A 27,438-nucleotide genomic window follows, 5' to 3' on the forward strand; every position below is an offset into this window, starting at 1 on the left:
TTGCCTTACAACCAAAGTGGATTTTTATCCTTGACACCAGGTAGCAGCCTTGCATATTCCCTAAAGAGGAACACCCCTTGAAAATGCAACTGAGGAGGTAACCCTGGTGGAATGTGCCTACTGCAATAGTAGGATTCAAGTCTGGATTCAATAGTAGGATTCAAGTCAATGCTCTGACTTGAATCCTACTGCAATAGTAGGATTCAAGTCAGAGCATAGCAAAGTTTAACCGTTTCTGAAACCCAAGCTGAAAAGCATTGAGTTGGGATAGCAAGTCCTTTGTTTTTGCTCCCATAGCAGATGAAGAATTTTTGACTTTTCCAAGCCCAAGTAGGTGCCTGATGGCAGAAACATAAGCCAAATTCCTGGGTACAATGAAGTGTGCTATCAACATGAGGGTGACTTCCTTGTCTGTCAGTAGGAAGGGTTTGGCCTTCCAATGCCAACATGATTCTGATGTATTGAAAGTGAATATTTGGGAACAGGTGGGATTTGGAGGTATTGATGGTTAGAAAGAAGAGTAGAGCGAAGAGTACAAAGAAGTGAACAATGAGTAACACATCAATATATGGGAATGCTGTAGCGCCCAAAGAGTCAATTATAGGGCGGTGGCAAGGCCGAACAGCAATACTAGAAACTGATAGCATTGTTTGTTAATGGCAAATCTTTGATAATAACAGTAGAAGGGTGAACTGAGATGGGTAAATAAATGTTTTTAAGATCTATGGCGGCAAACCAGTTCCATCCCTGAAGCAGGGGGAAAATTGAAACGAGGGTTAGCATTTGGAACTTCTTGGGTCAGATAAAGGAATTGAAGTTCCTTAAGTCTAGGATGGGTTAGAAGAGCCCATAGTTTTTCTGGGCCAAAAAGTAATGGAACATGAGCCTGTAAGTGGCTCATTGGGGATTAACTGTCTCCATGGCTTCTTTCTGTAGCAGTGAGGTGACATCCTCCTCTTAAGGAGAAGAAGAAGCTGTGACCCTCAGGGAGTCCCAAAGCTGAAGGGAGAAAACTTGTATCTTATATCCATACTACACGACGGCAAGAACACATTTGTCAGAAGTAATGAAGCACTATGCAGTGTAAAATTTATTTGACATGAGATGAAATGGGGGGATCTGTCTCTTTGAAGTATGAAGGGTTAAAGACACTATTTTTGGCCATCACCCAATTTGCAATGCGACTGCTGTTGGTACTGAGGGGAGGTGAAGGTTCATCTGGATTGCTAAGATCCACTCTTATGAAAGGAGAGATCATCAGAATTGCATCCAGACTGTTTTTGGTGTTGAGTCTGGCTCCAAGGTCTCAATTTCTTAGGTTGTACTGATACTTTTTCCCCGCTGAGGCCCCTCTTTTAGAGATGTAGTCTAACATGTCATCTGTAACTGGTTGAACAAGCTTTGTTCATCGAAGAGCATGTCCTCAATGCAGAACCAAGCCTCCTTGGTGAGCCCCACAGATATGCGTGACTGCATATAGTGATTTTCCTGCCATGGATTTTGCTCCACTGGCTGTCATGTGCTTAAATGTATTCACTTACAGTTTAGCTAAATTAATGGTTTCAGCTTTGAACAACCTGGAGATTTGTCTTTTATCATCTGGCAGTTATTCAAGTAGTGGGGCAGAACTTTGCCAGAGGAAAAAAAAGGGTAGTGAGCCATACATTATATTGGTTGTATGGTTTTATCTGTACATCGCCCTGAGATCCTTGTGATACAGAGCGGGATACAAATGTCTTAATATAAAAATAAATAACTTGCAATATTAAACACAATAAAATAGCTCTTGTGGCTCATTGCATTCAACTTGCAACCCTCTTGATCGGTTGGTGCTGAATAAGGGTTCCATGATGCTTTATTATGGCCAGACTCTACAATGAAGAATGACAGGGCAGGGTGTTCTGTTCCTTTTGCAAGAGAAGAAAGAAGTCCTATATAGGACCTGCACATTTGAAGAAGAAAATGCCAGGGAAATGTATTTTCCCCATTACAGTGCATCTATGAAGGCTTCATACCTTAGGGAGGGAACAGACGAAGCCCCTTATACAGAAGTTTATTTGAGGAAAACATTGTATGCCAATTCAGTTTCTTAGGATTCAACAGGTGCGGGCAAAAGGATAATAGCATGAGCTCCTGAACACTAGGGAAAATGGAATCATTATTAAGAATACAGAAGGGGTCTAGGAGGGGGAGAACTTTACCAAACTGCAATATACACTCATTTTACAGGAAAATGCAAGACCAAAAAGGTGAACCCCAGGTGTGAGGAAATGGCATTGTCTCCTGAACTCTCAATAATGCCAGAAAGGGCAGACACCGACCTCCTAAGAGTGGTTTATTGGTAGCTGGAGTCTAAATGGTGTTGAAGAAAAAGTGAAATGTGATTCACCAAGGTTCTGAGGACATATGCTTAATGTTGGTTGCAGTATGGAAAGAAGATCTTTCAAATTTGTGGGGGCAAATAGCAAGGGGTGGTAAAGTATGAGAGAGAATAGATACCACTCTAAGGGAGCAGCTGAAAACTCTTAAGATTTCCCTTTCAACAACTAAGCAGTAGGATGGAACGGTGTACATGTTCACCTTCTTGAGGTCCAAGATCTATCTGGTGGGTCTTGATTTCTTTGTAATGGTGATGAAAACAAAAAGTACTCTGAGGAAGAGCTTATTGAGTGGGACCTGTTCTATAGCTGGCATTCGGGATGTGGGAATCAGTAAAACCTGAGCTTGATTAGTTATCTGAATTCCATTTCAAAGCTCATTCTGACTTGAAGTCTGTAACAGACTACAAACTGTTTTTTTCTTTCCACATGAAAATCTGTGCATATTTTACGTGTATGCGACCTATTGTGCACATCTTTGAAATGCATGCTTTCTTCTCCCAATGATTAAAGTATATTTGCCCACATTTTTCATGCACATTTTTTGAATGTACGCACGCTGTTGAACACATTTTGTTTTGGTCCACAAATCACATTGCAAGCTTGGAAATATACAGACTTCACCCGCAGGTGGCATCTGAGACCATGTTTGATCCAGTAGGTGCAAATTGGATAAATCCTGACTAAAAAAATGAACTAAAATGATTTATTCATACATAGCTGGCATCTCCAGAAAGTGCTCAATGGCACTGCAGAACCTGGTGTGCTTTTCCATATTGATTGAACACTGATAGGAGATCAGGGGAATATGAGAGAACTCTAGAGTATGGCCTTCCCTGATCATCTACAAGACCCACTGGTCTAAAATAATCTCTTTCCATATGGCATTAATGTTGAAAGTTACTGGCAGGGAAGAGGTAGAAGTAACCTTTCTATCAGAAAGAGGAAACCAAAGGATGCAATATACAAGGATACAATTTAGAAAATGTCCACTACATTTTTCCATGACAATGTTCTATTTCAAAAATCGCTTCATAAACTGATTAGCAGCAAAATGAATGATACCATAAGTCAAACCGGGTGGTTTCAAAATTTTCATTAACTTTTTTTAGGAGACTATCCCTAGGAAGCCTATATATTTAACATTCTACACAATATCATTTATCTATAAAGGTGTGTGTAAGCTTCAGGGGGTGGGGGAGAGAAAAGAAAGGTTAATTTAAACCAAAATTACACATAACCGAAAGACACTAACTCAGATCATGACCTATTCAGGACATCAACAACCGCCCCCCACAAAAAAACTCATATTGAAGTCCTAGGTAGGGTGATGGGCTCTCCCAGTTTTAGGTGCATTTTCTCAATCCAGTTACAAGAACTGGAACAGGGGAAATATTAGTAGAATGGTAGAGGTGATATAGAGTGGGTTTAAAGCTATCTTAATCCAATCCACAACAACGTGAACTATATTGCCATCGAGTGTGTGTGTGTGTGTGTGTGTGTGTGTGTGTGTGTGTGAGAGAGAGAGAGAGAGAGAGAGAGAGAGAGAGAGAGAGAGAGAGAGAGAGACTTGATCTAGAGACCTGATTCTCTTAGGTCATAGTAAGAGTAGATTCTCTGGATTACCACAATGAAACAAAGCTACTTGTGCAAAAGGATGACAGTTTATGGATTCAGAATAAATATTCAAAGTATCTACTCTTACTGGGAGCTAATAGAATCAGGCCTCCAGATCAATACATTGTGTTAGAGTGAACTGACAGGCTATTACACTCATCACACTGTCTGGGTCTTTAAACTGGCTAGGATGTCAGCAGAGATCAAGCATCCTGTCAGAAGTGGCTTGATCACCTGAGAGCTTGACAGGGAATACAGAAAGCAGTACTTCTTACCAAAATGTCCAACTCAGCTATGATACCTGAAAGATTTGGAGGTCTCTCTGAAACCAGAGAGTGAACAGAAGTCCCTCCTTCCAGGAAGAGGTTCTTATCCTTGCCTATCTGGTCCCTGAGGGTAAGATCCAACCAATGAGGAAAGGTGTTTTGTAAGGACGCTTGAAGAATTTGTTCTTTTGCCAATTCCTATAAAAGTGACCAGAATCTTGAATCCATATTACTACAAATGTTAATGTACAGTTCTCAGCACTATAAATGGATCAAAGTAGCTGTTTAAATACAAGCCTTGAGAAAAAAAATGCACATTTAAATATGTATTTTGAAAGGATTTTTAAACAATGAAATACAAATTTATTTGGAAATGGAATGGAATGATGGGTAGAAACATGCAAAACTGATATAAGCATTTGTCTATCCCTACTTTCTTGTCCATGAGAGAAGGAAGTATTTGATGTAAATGTGACTGGGACTTCTCTGTGTTTAGAGGAGACATCATATCAATCAAATTTCTTTTAGAAATCCAACTATAAGATTAAGATTCTTGCTTCTACCTTGGAGCTAAATGACATATTACAAATACTGAGTCTTAAACTGAGTTGAAACATATTTTTGTATGTTATATAATAGATATTATATACAATAAAATATGCACTTGAAGAAATAAAATCCTATTTGAAAAAGAAGGCAGAGAAAGGGAGGAAACAAAACAACAAGAACATGAACAGCAACTCAATTTTTAACCTGCCAATCTACAAATTACCCTAGGCAGCATGTACATTGAACCAAAATAGAAATAGAAGGTTGTTTCGTAGGGTGGGAAGCTCCTAGTCACTCTCAACTTCACAGAGTCAGCACTTTAAATATCTAAGTAATCCTGAACATCCCTATTTTAAATTCATAAAGTACATATTCATAATATTATGGTACATCTTCTTTAGTAAATATGTACTTAAAGTTCAACATCATGCTATAGCAAAATTTAAACACTTCTAAGAAAATAAAAGCAACCCTTCTGGATCAGATCAATGATCTGGCTAGACTAGCATCTTGTTTCCAACAGTAGCCAACCAGTGTCTCTGGGAAGTGTACAAGTAGGGTAAAAATGCAATAGTATTCTAATTGTTTCTGCTCTCTCCAAATGTATTCAAAGACAGATTGCCTCTGAATATGGAAATTCCCTTTGGCTAGAATGGTTAATAATTATTATAAAAGCTATTCTCATGAATTTTAGTTTAATCCCCCTTGAAAGCCATCAAAGCTACTTGACATCACCACATTGTGTAGCAGCAAATTCCAGCAGCAGAAAAAGCACTTTCGTTTGCCTATAACTGAATGTACTACTCATCAATTACACAGGATAACGACAAATTCTAGTATTATGAGTGAAAAGAAGTAATCTTTATCAACTTCCTCTACATAATCTATACTTTTATGAGTCACTATCTTCTTCCCCTTCTTTTACATATTTACTCATAAGTAAGTCTCACTGAGTTTAATGGGGTTGACTCCCAGATAAGTTGCTATAGGATTGCATTTAATGTCATATATTTTCTAAAAGTGTTATTGTTGGAAGGAAAGCGTGTTTTCAGACAAATATTGCCATCCAAAGCAGCTCACAATTATAACAAAAACAAGACTGGAGCTTTTGGTGGAAGACTGTTGAAAGCTTTTTGGAGGAGCCAGTAGGTATTTTTCAGTTCCAGAAAGCTTTCACCAAAGTTTCCAGGGTAAACTTAGCTGTCATGGGATAAGAGGAAGGTCCTCCTATGGATCAGTAACTGGTTAAAGAACAACAAAGCACCTTAATGACTCACAAGTTCATTATGGCATAATCTTTTGTGATGAAGGGGACTGCAGTCCACAAAGGCATCCATCATAATCAATTTGTTTATCTTTATGGTGCCACAAGACTCTTTGTTGTTTTTGCTGCAACAGACTAACATGCCTACCCATGTGGATATGGTTGAACAACAGGTCTTAGGTCTTACTGGGTTCAATTGGAGAGTTAAATGCACATACATGTTCTCTTCTGTAAATCAACTGGACCCAAAGCTATTCAGTCTTTGGCAGGAATGAGGCCCATACTCTTTGCTTCCTTCTTCTGAGATCATAATCCTGTAATCCAGGCATGGGAAACCTGATATTGTTGGGACTGCATCTTCTATCATCCTTTACCATTGGCTATGCTGGCTAGGACTGAGGGAAGTTGCAGTCCAACAACACCTGGAGGGTCAGAAGTTGCCCGCCCCTGCTATAACCTGACCCACCAGTTATACACTTTATTCCATTTTCATGCCTCATACAAATCACTATGCATATTTTCTTGTTTAGCTCTAACAGGTCATATATTATAATTGAGCCTACACCTGCTCTTAAAATTCAGCTAAGATTAACTGATGTTCTTGCTGTATGAATCTGACATTTAACAACTGGATTACTCCATAATTAGTTTGTGGATAAATGGAAACTAGAATAGCACAATGACTAGGAAAATTGTAATGATGCAGGTTTTCTGTATATACACACACAGCCTGTCTTCTTTGCATTTATTTATTTATTTATTTATAATACAACATTATTAATTGTCCATCATTAATTTTCATGAAATTCTAACATCTAATTGCATAATGGGAAATTAAGGGAATGACATATACTTGTAGAACTTTCTCTAATAGGACTGGCTATGTTGCCCAGCAACCAAAACCATTTAAATTTTCACCACCCACTGCTAGATAGAAACTTCAGCATATCATTCAGTATAGGATAGTCTCTCCCAATGCGAAGGAAAATAAAATAAAACCCAAAACAGATGTACTACTTGGCCTAAGAGGTTGAGTGAATAGAAAATGGCCTTAACTTGCAGACAAAATTGTCCCCACTTGCTCCTGGGCTATTGTGGGAAGTAAGATCACCAGGTAATAGAGCAATCCTACCAGTGAGGGCAGAGAGATCTGAAGGTGAAGGAACTGCCCTATCCAAAGCATGATGGGCTTGCACTGGCAGGGCAGAAGGTAGGTTGGTGAAGGTTGTCTGTCCTCCTTTTTTTGGCTGTTTCATTTCTGTTAACCATTTTTCTCTCATTGGAACCTCTCTCCACTTTTGGAAGGGAGAGCCAAACGATACTGTGACCCTAGGATAACTCCCAGGGACCACAGGATTGCAGCCTAAAGGATTTTTGGTCTTACAGTTAAGACTCAAAGATATTCATAATACAGTGCTAGATAAATTATTATTATTATTATTATTATTATTATTATTATTATTATTGTTTACTTACGTTTACCGTTAATTTTTTAGTAAAAACAGCACAACTTTCCAAAGGTTAAAGAATATCAATACAACAAATACAATGAACATTCGGCTTATATTGGGGAATTATTTTTTTAAAACCCTGGTTTTCAGACCCCCATTCAGAATAGTGTTTCCTTCTTCAAGCACTGTTACTTCTCTGCGCAAGATAGTCCCTTAACTAAGGTTCTGTTTTTTGTTTTTGTTTTGGAAGAGCAGCTGATTAAAACTCACAACTGGGTTATTGGACGAAATATGCTGCAGCTATGAAATGATACAGCAGGGACCAGTTTCACTGTTAATTTAAAATGCTAGAATTAATTAGGTAGTGTAAATGAAGAATTTAATAAGCACACTTTACAACTAGAAGTTCTGCTTTTATTAAACATCCCTGCCAAATGTAGCTAAATATCTTCCTTCCCTTCCTTTTTTCCAGTCTCACTGTCTTAAAAGCACTGGAATTAGACATTTCTCTATTACATACGCTTTGTCACAATTAAAATTTGCCTGATTTGTTAATATATCAACCACTAGAATTTTGTGCTTGCTCCTGGAAGCTACTTAACAAAATTGAAGCTTACAATTTTGGTTTTGAAATCCAAATTAACGGTTGTCTCAGAAACTGTCATTCTCCATCAAATTGGTTTGATATACTACCAAATTAGCATTTTTTCATAAAAGAATATTCTTGTTTAAACCTGTGCAAGGTACAATGTTATGCATCAGCTTCTGAAAAGTCTACATACCTAAAAGTCAGCTTGAACACTCTGAACGTTATTGTTAAGTTAACTGAAGACTGGGGAATAAATAAATAAATTTCGATGTCTTAGTAGCAGTCCAGTTTGGGGCAGGTAGGTATCTGGGATTTATTCAGCTTTGCAATAACCATTTAAATAATTATTTGAAATATCAAAACTGCATATATTGTGTTCCAACAGAATGTGTAATTCAAACACACCTCATCTCTGAATTTCTCATCAAATTATTTTGGAGGTTAAGTACTATCTTATTAAAATCTGAGTTTGCAGCATGAGGAATACTGAGGTTTTCATTATGTCAGTCAACTTATAAATACGAACGATTTCATATACTTCAATTGTGTCAGCCACAATATAAATTTATTCCTCAATTTGAATACACATGGCCATTCTGACATAACAAAATCATTTCAAGTTGTTTGTATTCACATAAGTGAGAAATCACATGAATGACTTCAACACAACACCTATCAATGGGTACCTTCAACACCTATTAATATATTTCCAAAACATGTCAAATTGTGTAAATGAATGGAAGTCTGAGACAATTTAGAGAGAAGTTGAACTAGATCTCATCAGTACTGCAGAAACCAAGTTTCAGGATATAAAAATCCGGGCCAATTATATATGCTGTATTGTTCCAATCTCTAGATATTACAAACAATAACTCTGGAGGCAGAGGGAACCTCTATGGATATAGGTCTGCAGGAGTTTTCCTCAGGAATCTCACATAAAGTCTCCAAGCCAGCTTGAGGTTCAACTCAATGAAGAAGAGATGCCTTACTCTAACCATCAGGCCAGGATGTAGATGTCTCTAGAAAGTAATGAGAATCCACAGTTCTATGACCTCACTAACTGCCTAAGACTCATTTATTACTATCAACATATTCCCCAGTAAGAACATGGTAAAAGAGTCCACCTGGAGGCTAGCTAGCTAGCAATGTTTGAATGCAGGATTCCAGGGCAAAGGCTCTATTTGATTAAATTCATGAAAACTCTCAGCTAAGGAGAAGGATTAGGAGCTCAGAAAGCCTGCTCTGTTATTCAGTAACTGAATAACATAGCTGAATATCCCCAAAAAAACTTTTCAGGGGCCTCATCCCCTGTGAAAGAGGTGTGTGTGTGTGACTGTTGTGGAGGACCCAGTTATAACACAGTGTGGAAAACTATTTAGTATTAGACAAAGTGCCCACTCTTCTTCGTACAAAGTGCAGAGGTGCAGCTCACTCCCACTCATACACTTTGGAAATTTGGTTGGGCTGAAAGTTTGGCCTAGCACCACTCTTTAGATGTTCAGTAGAGCTCCTGTCCCTGCCAAAGCAATTTCTGCTCATTCTCCCAGATCCAGATCCCTCCATGTTATCTGTAGATGGCTCCCAAGAATCTGTTATTTGTTGCTCAATGTCTGCTGACAGTTAGCAAACAACTTCAGCTCCAATTGAGTCTTGTTTGGTTTCCCACAGGTACAGGGCACGCATGACCTAACTACAGTCTACTTGGCTTGTCCTATATTTATTCTGACATGAGCTGCATAACTTGTGAGATATAGTGCAGCTGGTGACAGTGCCATAGCTCACTGGTAGAGCACATGCATTGCCTGGAAAAAGTACAAGTTTCAATTCCTGGCAACTCCAGGTAGGGCAGGGAAAGATCCCTGTCTGAAAGCCTAGAAAGCTGCTGCTAGTCAGTGTGGACAATTTCATTTATTTATTTATTTATTTATTACATTTTTATACCGCCCAATAGCCGAAGCTCTCATCTATTTAGCTAGATGAAATTAGCTCATCTATTGAGCTAGATGAAATTAGACCAACAGAATAAGGCAGCTTCCTAGATTCCTTCCTATGATGTACCAATCACAAGTGTGAAACTTCAAATATTCCTCCATAGTGTGAGCAAACTGGCCCACTGAACTATCCTACACTACCAGGAAACAGGATGTTGCAACCAACAGTGATTTCTCACCCCATCCATTTGTCCACTGACCTGCACAGTGTCTAACAAATACAGTTCATTCTAACAGTTGCTGAGAAGGCCAGCTGTCTTATCACCTGTGCATATACATATTTCTCTTGAATACATCACATTATATGGTGGGGCTTATTTATTAAAATTCATACAAAGCATTTCAATATCCCAACCTCAATAAAAATACAAACTAATGGAAATTATCTATCAATTAGGCCACAAGACTTTCTTCCACTTCTTCTTTTCCACATTTGTCAAAGTTTCTCCTTCATCCACTCTCCTATATCACCAAAGATGTTGTTATCTTCAAGGAGAACTTCCAACCATGCACTTCGGTTGGAACTTCCAACCAATTTCGGTCTACAGTCCCGTCCCGTCCCCCCTGCCCCGTTATTTTCCTCACATTATATTCACCCCTGCTCTCTCAACTTTGAATCAACTCATCAGCTTCAATTCCACAACCTGCACACCATCTCCAATGGTCTCTTTACACTCCCCCTCAATATTCTCTCACTTACTTGTTGATTTCAATCTTTCTATCATGCCGCACTTTCAAACTAGCTCAACTCCTTCACCTGCCCATTACCACCTATCAACACTTCTACACTCTCCATATAGGTGATATTAATCCTCATTGCTTTTTTTACGAGCTTTGTACAGATTTTTTTTATTACTCCATTCCCTTTTCCCCAAAACTCATGATGTTAGTGATTCTTTCTTTCTTTCTTTCTTTCTTTCTTTTCCTTCCATCCATCCATTCAAACAGTCTTTAAATCTTTACATTCAAACAATCTGTAAATCTTGTGCCCCCTAATATTCCATTTCCTTTTCATATCTGGGAACAAAAGATTCCTTTGCATAATCCCAAGCACCTATTTAATTTCAGTTCTTTATGCTATACAGAATGCCACTCTGGAGGATCTAATTTATTTATTTATTTATTTATTTATTTATTTATTACATTTTTATACCGCCCAATAGCCGAAGCTCTCTGGGCGGTTCACAAAAATTAAAACCACAGTAAAACACCCAACAGTTTAAAACACAATTACGAAATACAGTATAAAAAGCGCAACCAGGATAAAACCACACAGCAAAGTTGATATAGGATTAAAATACAGAGTTAAAACAGTAAAATTTAAATTTAAGTTAAAATTAAGTGTTAAAATACTGAGTGAATAAAAAGGTCTTCAGCTGGCGACGAAAGCAGTACAGTGTAGGCGCCAAGCGGACCTCTCTGGGGAGCTCGTTCCACAACCGGGGTGCCACAGCGGAGAAAGCCCTCCTCCTAGTAGCCACCTGCCTCACTTCCTTTGGCAGGGGCTCACGGAGAAGCCCTTTGGGAAAGCCCTTTAATGACTTTGGGAAGTGGATTTTGGGGTGATGTGAGGGTCTGTGAAATGAAACTAGGAGAGGGAGGCTTAAGCCCTAGCATGTACACACACCATCCTTTGGTTCCCAGCCTATATCTGATAAATAATTTTTATTCATACTCTGATCACCTCTTTTCCACACAACCAAACCTTCCCCTGGCTAGCCTGCCCTCCAGCCATCATCTGTGCCCTCTTCAGCCAATTCAAAATGTCTTTATTTCATTGACTTCCTATCATCCTTTCTCATTCCATAAACACTTCAAGTTTCTAGTCTTTATTTAAAAGCTCTCCATCTCTCCACCATCAACTAGATCCCCTCCTTCATCTGCATTTCCTTGTTGTCTCCCTCTCAACATTCATCTGAGCCACCTTTGTCCTCACCCAGTTTCATCACTGTGCCTTCACACTATCCTTTATGCCTAGAATAGCCTTCCTGCTTCAACTTTCTCAGTTGACCCACTTTTTCATCAAAGCCTTTCCTGAACTATCCTAACTTACCTGCATCTCCATTGTTATCTGACATTCCCCAACCTTTTCCACTAAAATGTTAATCCTCGACCTGATGTTCCTGAAGCAGTTCATCTAATGTAGTTTCTAAGCCCTCTGGATAATGAGGGTTGCATCTACATACCATAGTGTACCCAATTGTTACTGTGAAATAAATGGTGTGTGCAGTAAAGAAACAAAAGCAAGATCTAATAAACTTCTAGGAAGTTTGTAAGCTTCTCTGGACATCCTGGCAACAGTCTTCTCATTTCTCAAGGAGGTAAATTAAGGGATGAGCTCTTCTACAATAGTTAATATGGCAACTTAATAACGTACTGGCATATAACCTCAACAAACTACATCCAAGTGACACCAAATAGGGCAACCTTTCTGATATTGTGAAGCCTAGACAGTGTTTGATTATCAGACTACATCTATAGACAACAGTTCATAATTGTGGACCAAACTGAACTACCAGAAGATTAATATTTTCACGTATAAGGATATGCGAAGCAAAAAGGCTTAGGAATGGGATGATGTCCAATCACTTGAAAGAATACATACCCTGATCCTATTTGTGTGTTTGTGTGTGTGGAGAGAGAGAGAGAGAGAGAGAGAGAGAGAGAGAGAGGTGGGGGGAGACTAAATGGTGCTAATTTTGAAAGTGAGATGAAACCATGAGTTCAGTGTTTGATCTTAGAAAAAATCAGTTGCTATTTGCAAAAGGTTCACCTCCATGATTCTCAAGCCCTTTCTACAAAGCTTTAGAAATGTAGGCCAAGTGAGACTCCTTGCTTTAATTTTATTGGATACAAATTCACCACCTAGCCTACACAGTACACTGCTCACAGTTAGCATCTATTCAGGGCTTGCCATTTCTGCCTGCTTACCTGGATGATATACTTTCATCCAGGTTTATAGTTACTACATGGAGCCAAGAAGTTGCCTTCAGCTCCCTCTTCCAGCGCTTTCACATATATGCATGAGGGATTTGTTCTATCCCAGAATATCTGGCATACTTCACATCACTGGTATTTGGATGAATCACAGAAGGATCATATAGAAAGGCAGACACCACATTTCTACATCAATGGGTAATGCAAAACGTTATATAAAAAGATGTAGTAATGATTTGACAAGTTATAACAAACTTGTAAGAAAGCACAGAAACACAATCTCACAGCATGGAAGTCCCAATCTCCAGAAATAAGAAACAACAACAACAACAACAACAACAACAGTGAAGCACTTTACCTGTAATTTTGTCTCTCACAAGCTTGCAGGATTCTATTTCACCAATGCTCCCAAAAAGGCTCCTGAACTCTTCCTGGGTCATGTTCTGGGGTAAGTAGTTGACTATGAGGTTAGTTTTGCTGTCATCTGTAGCAGCCCCTGTCTGCATAGGGGAAGGGCAGTTCCTACTGTTGCTGGCAGGTCCATTGGTTGTATTGGATGTAGGGCCATTTGACACCTGAGGCTCCATGGTGCTAATTATCTAAACAGAAAGGAAAGGGAGGAAAATACCACCTTAAGTTTCAGAAATACAGTTGCTATTTTTAAAAAAAGGTACAAACGAACACGTAGGTAGCATTCATGGCCAATTTAAGACAGTTAACAAAAAAAAGCAGCTTGATTCTTCTGCTATTGTTGTAAAGTAGGTCATGCTAGTCTTTGGCAGAGAAAATATACTAAGATGCAGAGGCAAATAACCCCACCCACCATTTCCCTCCTTCTTTTTTTAATGCAGAGGTAATTTCTCTTTTCATGATGCAATCATTTCATAAATGTGTATTTACACCACACAAATTTAATTATGATTTAAGGTATAATAACTGTGATTAAACTTATACTTTCATTTAAGTGGAAGAGTCCCATATAGAAGTAGAAACCGAAAAGGTAAAAATACATTAGCTATTTAATTACTGCAACACCCAGTGCTGTGACAAGTTTATCTAGGCCATTCAAACTATAGAAAGCTGTGACTGTGATCAGCTTGAAGCAATAACCTCTCAGCATTACCAATCACACTTACTTGCATCTCTGAAAGCCCTATATTCTTCAGTTACATTTGTCACCAAGGTTTGCTTTTGATTCTTTACCAAATAAAGCCATAAAATTGCAAATACCTATATATGAACCAATGCTGCTCAAGTCAATAGCCCCACTTCTGCTGAAAGTGGAAGAGACTGTCTTTTTTAAATAAAGAAATCCAAAATAGGCAATGGAAACTTTTACAGAACAAACCACTTTGTCTTCTAAGAATATGTAAGCTTTAAACTTATATCAAATATTGGATTTCACATACTTCATATAATGGGTTCCTTGGAGGAAAAAAAGGTGAGATATAAATGTAATAAATAAATGTATAAGGTTTACAGAAGTACAACAAAAGTTTCTTCAAAGTGAAGAAATAATAGCCCATGCTCAGTGGGCACAGAATGATAACTGACTATTGGGTTGGGGGGGGGAACCCAGAAAACTGGTGGGAGTGGGAATAGAATTGAGTGACTGGAACTGAACAGAAGCATTCCACAGTGTGCAGTGTTTTATTGCAGGCCCTACTTACAATTAAAATAATTTCTTAAGAACTTGCTTCTTTCAAAAAGATTACATATATTATCTTGGAGGGGAAATTAACCTTCTGCTTGATTCTCTATTTGCTTCAAAAGTGTTAGCAAAAACAAAATATTATTCTGAGTTCAATATTTATTTCGATATTGCTTTTGAACTTCCAGAATGCAATTCCCCCCATTCAGTATTTTAGATATAAATACAGCAAGTATTTGTACTTCAAAAGCAGCATTGAGAACCTATTTGTAAAGGTGAGTTCGCTAAACTTGCAGCTAAATAGGTCTGTTTGATACCTATTTTGAAAACAGCTATTCAGAGACACTGTATGTGAATTCCAGTAAGCCTCTGCAGCCTCTTTTCAAATAATAAGCATCAGAGAAGTAGGGGATCACAGTAATTTTTCCATCTTACTCTCACTATGTTTAGCAAGTATCAAATATTTATTTCTGCTTGATTCAGGAAATCATCTGGTTCAGATTTTCCTCCTAAAAAGTAAGTTCATGAACATGCTATACAGAAAATTCATAGAGAGGTTACACAGTAATATCAACTGTTACTAATGCAGTTTTCTCTCTTCTGCCACCACCTCCAGTTTCAAAACATCTGAAATCTTCAAAACACCTGAATTTTCAGTTCAACAAAACATACTATTTTGCACTGAGCAAGGGGGTTAGATTCGACGGCCTTAAAGGCCCCTTCCAACTCTACTATTCTACACTGTGCTCATACAACTGCATCAAGCAGATTTAAACTCAAAATAACGACTAATGCTGTGTGTCAGCCAAAAAAACCCCCAAAAAACCACGTTTAGGAAAAAAACCCTCACAGAGAGACAGGCCAACATACATTCTGTGTATATTCTGAATAGAGACACCACCTTTCTATTTTAATAGGATACCAGCTTGACAGCTACCTCTGTGGAACATCATACTGTCCCTCCCCTACCCCTTTCAAAAAAAAGTTGAAGGAATTAAGTCAAAGTTAGTGTTAAATCAAAGAGTTGTTTTAAAGGAGGGGAGGGGACAATTGACCCCATTTGCCTTCATACAAGCACTGAACATATTCTAAGGACCCTAGATTTCTCTCTCTCCTGGATCACCATTCTCTCTTTCTCAACAATGCCCAATGTTAAAACGGCAGGAGCAGTACCATATCCCACAGATAAGCATCTTAAAGCAGTTTTCCTTTTGTTCAGGTTAGGACAAATGAACCCCAACAACAACAACAACAACAACAACAACAACACATAAATAGAATTCATGAGTGGAAGGCTGCTCCACATGTCTATTGCTGTGCACATATTGCCTGTTCATCTCTGACATGGACGCCTTCCTGGACACACGAGCTAAATGGTGTATCTGAGTTTCCATGGCCATAAGGAGCAGGAACCCTCTGGGAACAATATACCCTCGCAAATTGCCTGAAACCCCACACAATGTAAGTATAGGCCAGAAGGAGATATTTGTAATAGTTTACTAGTGGATAAGTTGTTTCTCTTCCTGCCAGTTCTGTACTCTAAATCCACCATCATATTCCTGCCTCTTTCCCTTCTTCCTTCCCTCTTTTACATCCTCCACTGTCGAAATATCAATTGTAAGCTCCTCAGAGTAGGGAATAGTAATGCTTTTACTTATGTTATTCCATAAAGCACCTGATGGTGCCAATATTGACAATAATGAATAACTTATATCATAATAACCCTTTCACAGATATATCAAGCTGAAACTTCTTAAAACCCAGATGTCCCCTTGGCTAAACTGTAGTGATGTATGCCACTGTCATGTCCGATTTAGCTATGATGAAGGATATTACCTTAGGGCCACTATGAATTATCTGTAGTTCCATGAGTGCATTAAAAATACACAACCCACTGGGAAAAACAAGGCAGCCATAAGTAACTTCAGTTTTGACAGAGAACTGGGGAGCAGGGAAAGGAAAGCATTTAACTTTAATCTTGCTGGTTGTTTTTTCTCAGCAAAATCACCTGGAGGTGCTTTCCTATCCATAGGAAGAAAAAATACAGGGATTTCCAAGTAGAGAAAAAGGATGTGTGGATGTTGCATTTTGAGGAAACAAATTGCTGTCCTTCCCCAACCATTTCTCCACTCTGTCAGAAGACACCCTCAGTTCCTTTGCATTTATTTATTTATTTCATTTTTATACTGCCCAATAGCCGAAGCTTTCTGGGCGGTTCACAAAAATTAAAACCATGAAGAGCATAAAAACAACCAACAAATTTAAAACACAAATACAGTTACATTGGGGGGGGGGTAGAGATCAATTATGGAACTACATGTAATGTGTAGTTCAACTTTTACAAAAGCTGGGTATAGGACGAACACTGTCATGGCCAAGGCCCAAGAGCCTGTGGAGACTGAGGTACTCAGCAGCAGCTACTCCAAGGAGGAATCAAACCAAATTCCTGAACCTTCACAAGTGGTGACCTCCATCTTGGATCCTGTACATTGTCCATTCAACTCAAGAAGTGACACTACACTCTGACTCTAAGAAATGGACCATGGAGTTCTCCTGTGAGCAGAACTCACAGAACTCTCCTGGTTGCATTCCCGAACCAGCTGCTCACTCCTCAGACTCTCACCCCCAGAAGAAGTCAATGACTATGGGAAAGGGCATTGACCGTTTAAAAAATCAGATGCAGAATTTGAGGAGGTGGAGCTCATAGAAGGACTTCACTGGCTGGCAATAGAACCCTATCCATTGGTCTACGGTTTACCTTGTCTGAGGTAACTTTTCATTACTTCAGCTGCAAGACTGCTCTCCATGGTACTGAATCTGAGTCCAGAGTCCCTGTATTCAGAACATGTCCAGGTTACTGAACCTGCTCTTTTCGAGACCGGGTTCAGCTGCCACCTAACCCTGTGCCTCTCCCTCGATTGATCATCTCATAATGATAATGGACTCTGCAATGGAACTGCATGGTATGTGCATATGCTTACAAATTTCTCACCAAACTTCTCCATGGATCTTGCATTTCTGAGTTACCACACTAGTGTTAATGAATAGTGATCTGCCTTTTTTTCAATTTGCCCCATATTTGATTCAAACTGCTGCACATACTTAGCTTGCATCTTTTGTTTCCTTACAGGTTAATGAACATCAATGCATCTGTGCACTAACTAAAACTATACACATTTTAATCAATGCACACATGTGCTCATATGCGTTAGTAGCCTCTAAGAAAGAAAGAGGCACAAAATGAAAACTGGAAAAGTAAACATGGATCAATTAAAAATGCATTTAGACTTTCTCTTAGTTAAACCAGATGACAAACTGAGCAGAATGTGGGAAACAGCCACACATTGCACAGTAACAACCAGAAACACGTGACTTTCATCTCCATTCCATTTACACATATCCAGAATATTTTTAAATAGTTTCCTAGATATATTTTCTTTTATCCCACTTCCACCCACTATCATCCTGCCCTTCACAATCCTTTAATTACAAGACACTCCTTTAATTTCTTTTCTTTTAAAAAAACCCCAAACAAACAACGTATTAAAAGGGAGAATCACTATGGAGATATCAATTTCCACAAATGTCATGCAAGAAATGTTTATGTGATCTTGGCGCAACCCCCACAAAAATACAAAGAGTATTTTAATCTCAAACCTGTTTTTCTATGTCATATTGTTGTAAAAAAAAACAACTCAAAATTGCTAATATTGATATAGATTCTAATAAGGTTACCAGTTTCTTTCTTTTTAAAATAAATAAATAAAAGTGTGTTTCATGCAAATTCAGACTCATATGTTGTTGGTTTGTTAAACAATTTATCTACCATTGAGGCATGCCAGTGAATTTTGCATTTGACCTGATGAAGGTATTAAAATCATGTATTTGTCTACAAAATAATACCCACCCACTCCACCTCTGCAAAATCCATCAGATATTTTAGTGTAAGAAAAAATATAAATAAGATGGAGAGGAACACTGGGTAGAAGCAACCCATCAAATACAGCTTACCAAAGAAAGACTATTTCCCTCATCTTATCATACTAAATGGTAGACATCACCAAAATGCCCTGTGAATTAAAGGGTTTGAATTTTCCTGGTAAGCTTAATTCAAGGGGAAAAGAAAGGCAATTCTGAGATACAATGTAAAATATCAACCAAAAAGACCACCCTCAATTCTGAAAATAGAATAACAAAACATACAAATTCCATTTTCTCTCACCTATAATTCTACAGGTCCATACTACCTCTGATACAGTAATTTTAAAAACCAAACAGAATTGTACATTATCACCTGCATCAGTAGTTTGTGTGTGTGACCCTGAGTTGTGTGCGCGACCCTGAGTTGTGTGCGCCAGTTGGATCTACATATGCAAAAAGCATATTGACTTGCCATATTGGCCTCACACTGCAGTATGTGGGAATCAGGGAGAACAGCCAGAGAATGGAAGAAAAACTACTCTATAGACTTATGGGGATCTCCTCTTGCATGCACAGGTGGAAAGACGGATCATTCTCTCTTCCACCCCTCATTACTGCCATGTTTGTGAGATTCAATTTTCACTAGTGCCTCAAATGAATTTCTTCTTTATATTTGATAATTCGTTGCCTATATTCTTAAACAATATTTGGGTACTAAACTTCATGGATATATTTTAAATGTTAATGCATAAGAAATAAAAAGCCCATACATCCCAATCATATTTGTATACATACATCTAAATATACCCCTATTCATAAATGTGCTACAAAAAATAAGAGTCCCCAAGATTAGTAAACAACCCTGAGCAACATTCACAAACAAACAACTTCTAAACAAAATAAATAAACTGAAAAGAACATAAGAAGATAAGAAGAGCCATGTTGGATGAGACCAAGGGCCCATCTAGTTCAGTATTCTGTTCACACAGTGGCCAACCAGTTGTTAACCAGGAATCCACAAGAAGGACCCAAGTACATCAGTTCCATCCCACCCATGTTCCCCAGGAACTGGTGTACATAGGCATACTGCCTCTGATTCTGGAGGTAGCGCATAGCCATCAGGACCAGTAGCCATTGATAGCTTTCTCCTACAGGAATTTATCCAACCCCCTTACACTGAATCACATTTGCCATTTAGACACAAACTCTCCCAGTTTGAAGAGATCCTTTTGGAGCTCTTCACAATCCCTTTTTGTTCAATCCACCCTAAATAATGGGAGTTGTTATATACTGTATTTCTTCGATTGTAAGACACCATTGATTGTAAGACACACACTAATTTCAGTACCACCAACAGAAAAAAACAACCCTAAGACACACCCGCGATTCTAAGACGCACCCCATTTTAGAGATGTTTATATGGGGAAAAAAGTGTGTCTTAGAATCGAAGAAATAGGGTAGATGGATTCTGAATTTTTTTAAAAGTACATGTAGAGACAGTAAATGGTTTATAATGGCAAGGAAAATGGCCATGGTAAACTATAATTCATAAAACATTCATTAAGTATACATTCATATTATTTCTAAATGTTAATTAATTAACAAACATGGAACATTCTTTCATAAAAAGAACATTGATAAATAATGCAGAATTTTCCTGTCAAAGGCAGTTATTTCATTATCATTTCAAGTTAGTTGCTTTATGTCAGATATGTGTTCAGATGCAATATAACTGACAACTGATGTATGTATGGAAGCCATGTTTTACGATGTGCCTGGCAGATTAGGGTAGCCTAGTCTACATATAAAATACATTATACGCATTGTAGTTATTCTAATTTCTTAATGATCTCAATTCAGTCTGTATCTCTAACTTCAATCTACATCAGACTCAAATGACAGGTTACCTTACCCCAATTAGTCAAATATTTTGAATACCTGCATAGTAATTCATCTAATATTCTCAGCTCAATCCATATAGTAATCTCCACCATAATGAATTTAGGCAATTGCAGACTATGATGCCCTCCATGCTCCTTGTGCACTGTGTTTGCACATTACCTGGCATCACAAGGGTCTTACCATTACTATAATTTTAAAAAGCCGAAATTATTTTTTCCAGCAAGATGGCAATTCACCAGCTCTGTGGCACTAGAAAATTTTATTCCTGGAAAAGTTCTGGTTCATGGAAAGTATGTAGTGAACTGCAGCTTTCAATGCTACCAGTTACACATTTTGACTGTTCAATTCCTCCTTTGTTGCTGACTTATCAATGCTAATCTAGGGAAATGAGAGATTTAAAAAGACTGGATCTTAAAACTTTTAACTTGTGCAAACATGAAAACCCATTTCTCACCCTGGCAAAAAATGTCACACGAAGAGTACTGGAAAAAAGCAGAAGTATACCGACATAAAATTGAATTAAAATTATGGCAGAAGATTATAATATACATTCTCTTTTTCCTCCTAATTTAGACTACCCCTAATTTATATCTGACCAACAAAAAGAACACCCTCCCTCACAAGATAAAATTCTGAAATTAGATCATAATCCAGTCAAGTTTAAACACGCTTACATACCGTTGATTTCAAAGGGCGAGTCTGCAATCATATACCAACTTAACTGAGAGTAAGCCACATTGAACTCAATGGGTCTTAATTCTGAGTAGACATGTATAAGATTGCATAGCAAAGTACATACTGAATCTCTTCTATTGAAATCTTTTAGAGAAAGTGCTTAATTGGCTGAATTGGGCCATTAATGTTTTCTTGTTTTTATTTATTGGATTTTTCAAAGTGTTATAAATATTTTATTGTAAGCCATCCTGATAATGTGCTTGAAGAATCAGGTATAAATCTGAATGAATGAATGAATAAAATTTCTTTTCCTGAAGTAGGGTGATCTCTAAAAAAAAATCCTGAAAGGCATTGAAAAGGCTTCTTTGTAGGACCTCTGAAAGCATATCTTCTCAATAACACAACTGCCAGGTTTCAGTGTCAATTACTATTTTTTATTAAAGCTTCTATACTGCACAACTAGACTTGCTATTATTTACTTAATAAATACATCATGAACACAAAACAAAAGGGGAAAACCAAGTTTCAGAGCTGCTCTGCCTCCAGGCAAATCCAATATCCCAGAAATAAATCTTTAACCCTCTGCATTTTCACATAACAACCTGCAAAAATGTGCATTTATACAAGGATAGCTTCTTCATTTCCCCCAAAACTATGTTCAATAAGAGAATTCTTTATTTGCTGAAATAACTTGTCAAGAAAAAGGGTAAGACTCTGAACTAACAGGCACTTATCAATGTTTGGATTTTTGAGTGATAGAATGTTACAGCTTTACTATAAAATCTGGGATTCAGACCATAACATGAAAATGTAAAAAATCGGCACCTGCATGGGTTTTATACTACTGGGAAGCATAACTGCCAATCCAAGTAGATTTCCAAAATATAAAGCAGGAAAAATTATTAAAGCAACAATCGTATTTCCACCTACCTAGGACTAAGCCCCTTGAAACTCAATGAAGCCATATATAAGATAGCACTGTAAAATCTATTTATTAAAACACTTTTATACCACCTTTATATCTCAAGGCAGTTCACAACAATTAAAATCTCAATATAATTAAAATCAGGAAGCATTTAAAAAGTCAGGATAAAAAGGTGATCAACAGTGGGAAAGTTTAAAATGCACCAAGGGCCTTGTGGAATTAGAATGTCTCAGCCGTCTGCCTAAAAATTATCAGAGAAATGGCCAGCCTGAACTCCCTTTGGAGGTTTCCAGGATAAGGGCACCATCACCCAAAAGGCCCTGTCCCAAGTCCTCAGCAATTGCACCTCTCTTGGTGGCAGACTATAATACAGAGCATCAGACTATGACAACTGATGGGCAGGTTCATATGGGAAGAGGCAATCCTTTAAATGTCATGGCTCAAGCTATTTAGGGCTTTTAATAATAACCAGGATCTTGAATTGCATCTGGAAACAAACTGGAAGCCAATGTAGTTTGAGACCAGTATAATATGGCAAAAAAGGGAGAAATTATTCAAGCCACAGTATTTTAGGCCAACTGCAGTTTCTAAACACTTTCCCAGAACAACCACATGTAGAATGTGATGCAGTAATCTAATCTGGATATGATTAAAGCATGTGTAATAGCAGTCATATCTGCTTTTTCCAGGACAAAACCTGGACAAAACCACTACAGCCACAGCAGCCACCTGTACATCCAGGAGCAATGCTGCAACCAGGAGCACCCCTAAACTGCAAACCTTGTCCTGCAGAGGAAATACAACCCCAAGGAGAACAGGTAGTATTTCCAATTGGGGATCAACATTTCCATGGACCAAAAACAACTGTAGTGTCTGGATTAAAGGTGGTTGTCATAAGGCATGAGAGAAAGCAGTTTTTTTTAAAAAAGGTACCAACTATCAATGCTTGTGGATTTGGCCATAAGTAACAAAATAATGCCTTCTAGCACAATCTTAGGGGTGAACAAAATTGACTAGGGAGATCCCTAGAGAAGAGATTGTCGCCTGAAACCTTGGAGAGTTGCTTCCATTCAATGCATACAGCTCTAAGCTAGATGGACAAATGGTAGGACTTGGTATAAGGTATTCTCCTATTAGGACTGCAATAGATGGTGGTGGCCCCAAAGCCACACACCATTTTTTGGCTGAAAGTTGCCCCAGCAATGCTTTTTGCCATGCAGAGGGGAGGGAATAGAAATACTCATTAGGGGAAATAGCTTCAGGGATACTTTTATTGGGAAAAGACACCTCCCTCCCACAGTGCTGCAGTACTGATCAGATCTCCATCACCCTCTGGCTATTAAACTGTTACGTTTCAATTGGCTTTTACTGTGCTACTCATAGGGAACACCCAGTCATAGAGTAAATCAGGATTGGAAGGTATGCTCAGCCCTGGAAGTCGCATTGGAAACATACCATACCAGGAAGCCTACAATTAATCTGAGCATTGATTTACATGCAATGCAGCTTTATTTGCATGTTGTTTTCATAACCTTGAAAGATTCAAGACCACACTTGTCAGACATATCGAACTTATCGCACACTATTATCAGTCTGCAAGTGTTATCCTCAAGTGTGAAAAATCTGAGCTAGCTTTAGATGAACCTTGATGAGTGGAACTTGTGAGAATTGGAAAGCAACGATTCCAAGCCATCTGATGATCTCAACACTCCACAGGCATTTGAACCACTTACTACGTATCTTTACATAGCTAACCTTTTATTTTATTCAAAATTATGAAAAATTCATGAAGAATGTCTGTTTTTCACAGGAAAAGAATGGTCTCAGAAATTGGGCATGTGACACAGAAGGATTTGCCAAATTTATTCCAGTTATTCATAGCAGGCTGGAAATTCATGCTTAGATTGCTCTCCTGGGCTACTTCTAGCACTACAATTGAGCCTTTACTTAGCATTTGCATTTAAGGGGTTTGATCTGACCTTCTAAGAGAAAAATATAGGAAATGGGAAGAAACGTAACCTTAGTCTACAAGAGGATAATTCCAAGAATAATATGTAGTAGTTGATCAGAGCTCGGAAATGTCAGTAACCACCTCTCTCAGTCCAATAGATATAGGCAAACAAAACTTGAAGAGCCAAAGCAAATGAGCATCAGCCATACTCTGGAAAAAAATTCTCATGGCCTATTCAAGAAGGCTGTGAGAAAAGTGTATGGGCCCAATGCCATATTTTCATGCTCTTGCAAAAAAAAAGCAAAAATACTGTAATTTTAATGTCTCCAGAGCGTAGTCTACTTTTGCAACTATTTGACATAATGATACATCAGGCAACAATGAGGTATTCACTATATTTCCATTAATATCTGTTTTGGCCCTTAAGGTGGGGCAAATACATATCATAGTAACAACATTAGCTTTCTTTGACACTGCAGTAATGTGCTAATGAGTATGGTCTCCTACTTTGCTGGGTAGTGCAATGCAACACCATGGTATTTTAGGGCACCCATCAGCTGAATTATACTGACTGTAGTTTGGCTTTTGCTTGTCTGTGTTAGGTGCTGCCCATGAAATGAATGCTCTCAAAATCTTATTCCTGCACTAGAATGCAAGAATGATAAATGGACAATAGGGTTTCTATAACCCAGCATTGCAGGGATCACTTTAAGTGTCTCATATCATGTTGGACATAGAAAAGGATGAGAGGAGAATGCATAAATAAGTTCGCTAGAATATTAAGGCCTGTGCATGTGCAGTCCTATATGTGACATGCCAAGGAAGCCACAAAGAAACACAATGTCATTTTACAGGTACAGAGGGAAATTTTAAAAAAGGAAAATGGTACTTCAATTATTAACAGTGTGATCCTATCCATGTTTACTTGGGCTGCAATCCTATGCACACACTTATCTAAGAATAAATCCCTGGGAATGCAATGGATTGCACCGTTACGTTATCCTTCTGTTTATTGATTAAGACCACGGATACGTAAACTATGACATGAGTTATGGCCCTGTACCTGGAAGATCAGGATTACCCAATTAGACACTGGTTACTCCACTCCAGGACCCTGGGGAATCCCCATCAACATCAGCCTCCAGGAATGGCTCTCTCAAAGCCTCTCAGGTTTCACAGCCATGAAGGAGCTTAAGGCTGCCAAAATGAGCATGAGCCCTTTAAAGTTGCAGATCTTCTAAACCCTATTTTACAATCTTATCCTGGTCACCCAACTGAATTCTTAACGTCTCTTTTACTTTGTAATATAGACAAATCAATTACTGAGCAAGTGGCCAAGTTTTTGAACTTGGCCATTTCTTTTAGATCTTCTATGATCGCCTGATTTTTAATAGTTAATGGTATGTTCAGTTTGCTTGTATGTAAAATTTTTATTTGCTGGAATGGTCTATTGACAGCAATAAACTGTTGTTGTTGTTGTAAAGTTGCAGTCAGTAAACAATGGAAGGTGGAGCTTCTGAGAAACTGGACCATCCTACTTAAACCTGCTGCTAGTCCCTTGTTGGAATAACAGCTCCTTTCCTGTGGAACTACCCCAACCTAGCAGCTCTGGAAAAGCTCCGTCTGAATGCTAGTAGTTTCTGTCTTGCAGTATTCTTGTTTGCCAGGCATAACTGCTGACCAAACATGACCCTTGTGTTGCCAGTTGCAGCTTCCTTCTACCAGAGCCTTCTCAAGTGCCTGATTGACCAGCCACTTCTTCTGGGACCAAACCCTAACCAGGACAGCATACAGTTCTCTTCAGTTCTGTTTAAATTTACTCGTTTAGGCCATGTGCCATGAAAATATTAAATAGCAAAATATAAAACAAAAACCATCATAACAGTAGAGATGTCAAACTTGTTTAAAACCCCAAGTTAACTACCTCATGACAATCCACCATAAAAGAAACTGTTAGGACACATTATTGAATGATATCAGTCATCGAAATTAGAGTTTTATTTATTTATTTATTTATTTAATTATTCTGTTTATATCCCATCAATTTTTCTCCAAGAAACTGAAGGCGGCGTACATAATCCTCCTCCTGTTCATTTTATCCTTACAACAACAACAACAACAACAACCCTATGAGGTAGGTTGGGACTGAGGGTCTGTGACTGGCCCAAAGTCACCCAGTGGGTTTCCATGGCTGACTGGGGACTACAACCTGGATCTCCAAACTCCCAGTCCAACACACTAGCCACTACACCACACTGGCTCTCTACTTAGAAGTCAAAATATTTTTTTCATCATTTCACTATAACCAAAAACGAAGTGACCACTTTCTGGTAGTAGTACTAGTAGTAGTAGTAGCAGCAGCAGCAAAATCAAAGATGGAAGGGAGCATTTAGGCCATTGAGTACAACCCCCTGTTCAGTGCAGGAATTCAGTTTAAAGCATCCCTGACAGATAATTGTCCAGTCTCTGCTTGAACACCTCCAGAGATAGAGAGCCCATCACCTCACTAGACAGTTGGTTCCATTGTCTGGCTGCTCTGACCATTCAGAATTTTTTCCTGATGTTCAACCAAAATCTGCCTTTCTGTATCTTAAGTCTTTTATTTTATCTCCTACAGTCTTGGGTGATAATAGACTAGGTTGCACGCCTCTTCTTTTTGACTAAACATAACCAGTTCCTTCAATCTTTACTCACAGGACTTAAGTTTAGTTCCCTGATCATGTTTATAGTCCTTCTTTGAATGTATTCCAATTTAGCCGAATCCTCTTTAAAGTATGGTGTCCAGAACAGAGCAGAGCAAAACTATTATTTGTCATTATTTAGGAACAATACTTCTATTGATGCAACCTAAAATTGCAATTGCCTTTTTTGAAGTCATATCACACTGCTGACTCATATTCAGCTTGTGATCCACGACAACTCCAAGATGCTTTTTACACATATTGTCAAGCCAGGTATCACCCATCTTATACCTGTGCCTTTGATTTCCATTTCCTAAAGAGATTATTCTTCTTCATCATCATCACCACCACAACCATCATCCAGGTATTCTAGGAATTACTGGTCTGATCAATGTTCATGGCTCTCACGCAGAAGCAGCATTTGAAGATCCCACACATGATAAGCAGGGCATAGTCAACTCACTCAGATTTGCTTACAAAGGAGCCTCTTCCAATAGCCTTATGGCAAAAAAATAGTCCAATTTCGACCTGGATCCCATTGCAGCTAAAGTCCTAAACCACCAAAAGAATGTCACAACACCAGACTGGTATAACTGAACTTGTCTACTCCGCAGCAAAGCTACATAATTGCCCTTACATTAGAGTGGGAAGCATATGGCAAAGACTATCAATATTTGTTGCTGCTTCAGC

The 27,438-nt window shown here is 38.4% G+C and overlaps 1 protein-coding gene across 3 annotated transcripts in view; it reads right to left on the minus strand.

The window, feature by feature from the left end:
• The window catches only part of ELAVL4 (ELAV like RNA binding protein 4), an 83,685-nt gene that overhangs the window by 37,721 nt on the left and 18,526 nt on the right, over nt 1-27,438 (minus strand). For all 3 annotated transcript variants that reach the window (XM_063139088.1, XM_063139079.1, XM_063139097.1), the window contains exon 2: nt 13,401-13,641. In XM_063139088.1, the coding sequence (XP_062995158.1) occupies nt 13,401-13,641 (241 nt within the window). The remainder of the gene's footprint in view (nt 1-13,400; nt 13,642-27,438) is intronic.

This window comes from Elgaria multicarinata, chromosome 1, assembly GCF_023053635.1.
Source record: "Elgaria multicarinata webbii isolate HBS135686 ecotype San Diego chromosome 1, rElgMul1.1.pri, whole genome shotgun sequence".
In the NCBI taxonomy this organism is placed as follows: Eukaryota; Metazoa; Chordata; class Lepidosauria; order Squamata; family Anguidae; genus Elgaria; species Elgaria multicarinata.